Source organism: Crocodylus porosus, unplaced genomic scaffold (assembly GCF_001723895.1).
Source record: "Crocodylus porosus isolate Cpor-Errol unplaced genomic scaffold, CroPor_comp1, whole genome shotgun sequence".
NCBI lineage: Eukaryota > Metazoa > Chordata > Crocodylia > Crocodylidae > Crocodylus > Crocodylus porosus.
The window spans coordinates 73,108,858-73,114,372 of record NW_017728886.1 but is presented as its reverse complement, the minus strand read 5'-3'; the positions used below and the strand labels follow the sequence as shown (position 1 = coordinate 73,114,372).

At 45.3% G+C, this 5,515-nt stretch overlaps 1 protein-coding gene across 1 annotated transcript in view; it reads left to right on the top strand.

The window, feature by feature from the left end:
- Positions 1-2: 2 nt before the first annotated feature.
- OSBPL10 (oxysterol binding protein like 10) overlaps positions 3-5,515 on the top strand; it is a gene marked incomplete at its 5' end in the record, with an annotated part of 201,287 nt that continues 195,774 nt past the window's right edge. The window contains one exon of the mRNA XM_019533536.1: positions 3-136. Within this exon, the coding sequence (XP_019389081.1) occupies positions 3-136 (134 nt within the window). The remainder of the gene's footprint in view (positions 137-5,515) is intronic.

The window sequence follows — 5,515 nt, the reverse complement described above, 5'->3', positions numbered from 1 at the left end:
GGCGGCTGGAGGGCGGCAGCGGCAGCAGCCCCAGTTCGGCGGCGGCCAGCCCGGCTGGGAGCGGCCGCAGGCGGGAGCCGGTGCTGGAGGGGGCGCTCAGCAAGTACACCAACCTCCTGCAGGGCTGGCAGAGCAGGTGACCCCGGCTACCCGGCGGGACACGTCCCCCCTACCTCCTCCTCCTCTTCCTCCTCCGCCTTCACCTGCCTCTCCCCCGGCGGCAGCTCCTCATCCCCCCCCGCGGGCTCCTCATCCCCGCAGCGCAGCGCCCTCGGAGACACGCCCAGCCGGGTGCGGGCCGGGGCCTGGGCCTGCGCTTGCTTGGGGGCGTGTGGGCAGCTGCAGGCATAGGTGTGAGGGGCCTGGGCAGACAGTGGGCTTGTCAAGCTCCTGTTTTCTCCTCCAGCCTGTTTTTTCGCTCTGTTTTTAAAGGGGTCTCTGGTTGTGTTCATTTGGTTTCTTCTTTTTTCAGAGCAGGGAAGCTAGGACTCTCTTCAGGCATTGCAGCCTGGTGGAGCTGCTGCTGGGGGAGACCCTAGCACTGTGAAGAAATGGACAGAAAGCAAAACCAACAACAAATCCCCATTGGTTTTGTTTGGGAGGGAGAGGGGCTGTTTCAGTGTTGCCAACTCTCGTGGTTTTAGGCCTTGTTCTTAAAGTCTGTGCTGCGGGAATGTGAAAAACTTAGCTCTGTTTTTTATATTTATTTTAGTTATATGTAAGTGCATCAATTCCAGAAAATGTTGTATATGTGTATATGAAAAAGCTAAGGTTTTCACATTCCCTCAGTGCAGACTTTTAAGAACAACGCCAAAAATCATGAGAGTTGGCAATACTTTTGTTTCTTTTTCAAACTTTTTTCTTCTTGCTGCTTTCCTCCCCCTCGGTCTGTGTGAAATCTGTTTTAGTCCCAGACACAGGCCCCGCTCTGCATGGAGCGGGCTGCTCCATGTTTGTAACTCCCCCCCACCCCAGGGGAATCTGCATGAGCTGGCAGCCTGCCTGCATGAGACAACCAAAAGACTTAGAGCCCACGTTGCCTTTGTCAGGCTGTGGAATGAACAGTGTTGCATCAGGGGATGGAAGTGGAAAAAGGGAGCTTGCTGCACTTTCGAGTTTGGGCTACTGTTTTGGTCCTCAGGCTTGTGAGGGACTTAAATTTGCCCGTTCTGAGCAAAGTGTTCTCAGTAGGTCGTTGTGGGAAATTGGTGACTCTACCCAAGGGGAAGTGATGGCAGGCAGCATACACAGCTGTGCAAGGCCTTTGAGGTATCAGGATTTCTGGCAAAAGTTTCTTGCCGCTGGTGGCACGCAGGTGCCTCCTAAGCGGTGAAAACAGTGGAAGCAGTCCCTGGTGTTCTGACAATACACAACTTAAATGCATTTTGCAAACGGGTTTAGCATCATACTGTAGGGAAAAAGTTGGTGATTGTGGAAGTGTCTTCTTTGCTACAGGTCCCAACCTTGTCACTCGTGGAACTGAACCTGTAGTAACAGATTTGGGAATCTTTCCGTCTGAAAACCCCTTAGCCGGGACCTAAAGCCTGGCACTGTCTTAGGCTGGAGGCTTCATGTTTGTTCTCTTTGAGTGCTGCAAAATATGTCAGTTGTACTTGTTTTCTGAGGTGGGCTGTGCTCAGCTGACTGAATTGATTTAGTGCAATCAGTAGTTACTTTATCAGTCAGCAGATGTCAAACCTTTGGTTACTAGTTCTGTGTTGGATTTGAGCTAGACTCTTGGGTCTGTTTTTCTTATGCCTCTCTTAGATTTTCAACAACTGTAGAACTTCTCCTTATTTAAGTAAGTTTTGATGTTATGTTGTGAGTCCGAAAATAGAAGGAAAGTTATATCTGTGAATCTCAGCATTCTTCTGAAAGCAGTTGTTTCTTGGATCAGGTTGCCTTGACTTCAGTGTAATTTTTCCTTTCTGCAAACTTGTGTTCACACGGATCTGACTGCAGAATAGCGGCCTTTGATTGAAACATCTGTGGGGAAGGGATTGCATCTTTACTGTGTTTGTGTAGTGCCTTGCACAATGAAATCTTGATTGAATGTGTAATCACTGGCACTTTAAACAGTAATGACAGGAGTCACTTTTCTTCGTGCCTGCGTTTTTACTCAATGGGTTGTACAAAGAGAGAATTTTAATCTACGTTGTTCAAATACACCAAGAGAAACTATATAGCTTCCTCTAATAATACTTTTTTGAGTTACAAGTTGGAAAGCCATTTAATCTTCTAGCAGTTATTTCTCTTTCATTTTTATTTTAATGCTATGTTAGTGTGCTTTTGTCAATTACTTTATTTTCTTGTTATTTTATGTAATCTGTGTTTTGATCCAGAGGTTTATGATGTCAGCAGAGCTCTTCTAGTGAATTATAGTTGGTTTATTTAATCAGGGACCACAACCCATTCCATTTGCAATGTATATAAAGAGATTTATTGTTTTGGGATTTTCTGGAAACCAGGGTTTAAATTGTATGCAGTAGTAATAACAGCATATAGCTAATATCAAGCTGTTGTCTCTGACCTCTTAAATATTTGTCATGTACTTCCTGTGAGCTGGGGGTGTCATATGTAATTCATCTTAACATGAAGGAATCTTGAAAGAGTTCCTCCCTTCGAATCCTGTTTATTGGACACTGGAAATCTTAAAATCATTTGCTCTTTCTATGATGATATGGTTAATGTTAGGTTAATTTCTGCAATATTATGCTCAAACTGAAGGGATTTTACAAAAGACCTATGCTTACTAATCCAATGCAAGGATTATCTCTTAAATCTAAATGTAAAAAGCAATCTCAAAGGAATTCAATTCAGATCGCATTTTCCCATCACTTGTTTTTACAGATGGACTTCCTTTTGTTTGTTTATATAGTAATGTGTAGGGTATCCAGCACAACTGACTTCTTATGGCTGGTATGCTGACCAAAAATATATTTAAAACCTTATTTCTAAGCATTAATGAAGCAGTTGAAGGCCTCAAGCCAGAAGGGCGAAAAAATCTAACCTGTTATATCAGTGAAGGTTTGATGTCAAACTTCTTTTGGATTTAACATCCAGAGAGCAGAATTTGGTTTAAATCATAAACATCTTGGCATCATCCCACTTGTCCTAAGAGGCAAGGACATCTAAATGCCTCCAATCTTTCTGCTGCGTAACTGCAATAATTATATTCTCTGGAGTTGATGCACTGTCATATTACAGTTGTGGTGGGATTTAGTTGTTCAGTGTGTGTGGGAGAGTATTAGTCTGTATTTTTAAACAGGAGCTGTGTGGGCTTAATAGATAACCGTGTCCCTGAAGAACTGTCAAATGCCACTCAGAACCTGTTTTCAGTAACTTCAGTTGGTGTTAATGAATGGAGTTGTAGCTTTTTGTCCTGTTCTTGAATAAAAACACTGTAACAAAATTTTGAGTAAAATTTTATAATTTCTTAAAAATCTATTTGCATCCAAGTGCAAAATCAAAGCTTCTCCCCACCCTCTTGAAGTAAGATGCCTGTGAATCTACGTTCATAAGGTTTTTTTTTTTTTAAGTATGTAGAAATCTCTGTATGCTCTTGCCTGGGCAAAGATCATTATGAAAGCAAAGCCCTCACAGTCCATTAAGAAATGGATGGCATCCCAGCAGTTGGATGCTGTTGCTTTCACTGTGCATAGATGAGATCGAATGGCTTCAGTTCCATATCATCATAAACCTCTTGGAGAAGACCCTGAATTAAAACATATTTCTAGCACAAGTGTTCTCTGAATCCCTGTTTTTATTGTATTATTTTTTTTCTCTAAGAACTGTAGCTTATTTTTAATTTGAATTAATTGTGCCTGTTTTTTGGGGGAGGGGAGGGGTTGGTACTTTACTTTTGTTTTTTTTTTTTGGTTTAGCCATTGGTCTGGACATAATCTCTGAGTTTTATATAAGCTTTCTACAAAAACTGAGGCCATATAGGTTGTACTGCCCCCCCCCAGCTTCCCCTGCTGTACTGCTACTGAACTCTACTGAGTCTAGCTTATTTCATTAGTCTTTGAGGAAAAACTTAGTTTAACTGCTGTCATATCTAGAAATATTGGGAAGTACATTTCATCAAGTAAGGGTTGTTCTGGAATTGTGAGAATAAGATTATGTGACTGCACTCTTTTCTTTTCCTAAACATATAATTTTTTATTGCCCTTCTCGTCATGGAACTACCACTGGTTCAGTATGTTAGCAAAGGATCCTCAACATATTTTCATAAGGGAGTGTTCTTGTAATTACAACCTGTATTCCACCCTAGATATGGTAGATGTGCTCTGCAACTGAAAAGAATAAGGTGTATGACATGGAACTTGTAAGGATCTGAAGGCTGAAAGAAATGAGAAAAATCATGTGCTTGCATGTGTGTGCTCTCATATGCGTGCTCTCAACTATTTTTGAAAACTTTTCACTTATGTGAAGAGTAAACTAGGGTTATTGGTCTTTTGGTAAATTTGGACAACTAAGGGAAGAAAAGGTAGAGAGATGATGGATTTGTATCAGGAATGGGCTGTGAGTTCAAATGTACTATGGACAAAAGCTCTTCTTTCTTCTTTTCAGTAATGGTTTCGTATCTTTATCTTTGTGCACTTTGGCAATTTTGTATATAGCTACTCTTTGCTTAATGTCGTAGTTACATTCTTGGAAAAATGTGACTTTAAGCAAATCCAATTATGTCAGGTCGTGCCAACCCCAGGAGCCTTGGGAGGTGCCCCATGCTGCCTCAGGGGCCAGCTAGGAGCTTCCCTGGGCTCCTCACGGGCACAGGAGCTTCTGGAGCAGAAAAGCGGCTGTGGCTCCACTCCTGCTCCTGGCACAGCCTCCCTGTCCGTCCTGAGACCAGGGAGCGAGCTGCTGCTGGGCCCTTGTGAGGTGGGGGGGGGGCCTGGGCCTTCCCCTTGGGGTAGCAGCACCCACCAGAGGCTCCCACTGGGGGGAGCAACTGTGCTGTTGCCGCCCCAGACTTCTGGCATGGGATGCAAGCTCCATGTCATCTCCCTTGTCCTGGGCCATGTCCTTGCCAGCTGGTGCTGCTCCCAGCAGCCCCAGGTGCCCCCTGTGCTGCCCCCAGGGCTGGACAGGGGGGTGGGAGTCAGCAACCGCCAGATAGTGCCCCAGGGCCAGTGTCAATGGGGCCCAGAGCAGGGTGGCAGGAGGCTGGGCTCTACGGAGCTGGGCTAGGCTGCCCCAGCAGGGAGAGAGGGGAGCCGCCGCAGCCCCATGGTCAGGCAGGGACCAGCGCTTGCAGCTCCGTCCTCCTCTTATGTGAGTTTCCTGCTCTGGCACAGGCAGGAACAGCCCCACAGTCCCTCCAGTTTGGGGTGGGGCGAGGCGGGGCAGGCCGTGCTTTTCCAGGGGCCTGCTGTGGCTTCCTCTGGGTCCTCCTGCCCTGGCTCCTGTGACTTGACAGGAGACGGAGGCAAATAAATATTTATTTTGAAAAAATTTCTAGGGGCCCTGTGGGCTGGACAGAATAGCCTGGTGGGACAGATCTGGCTTGTGG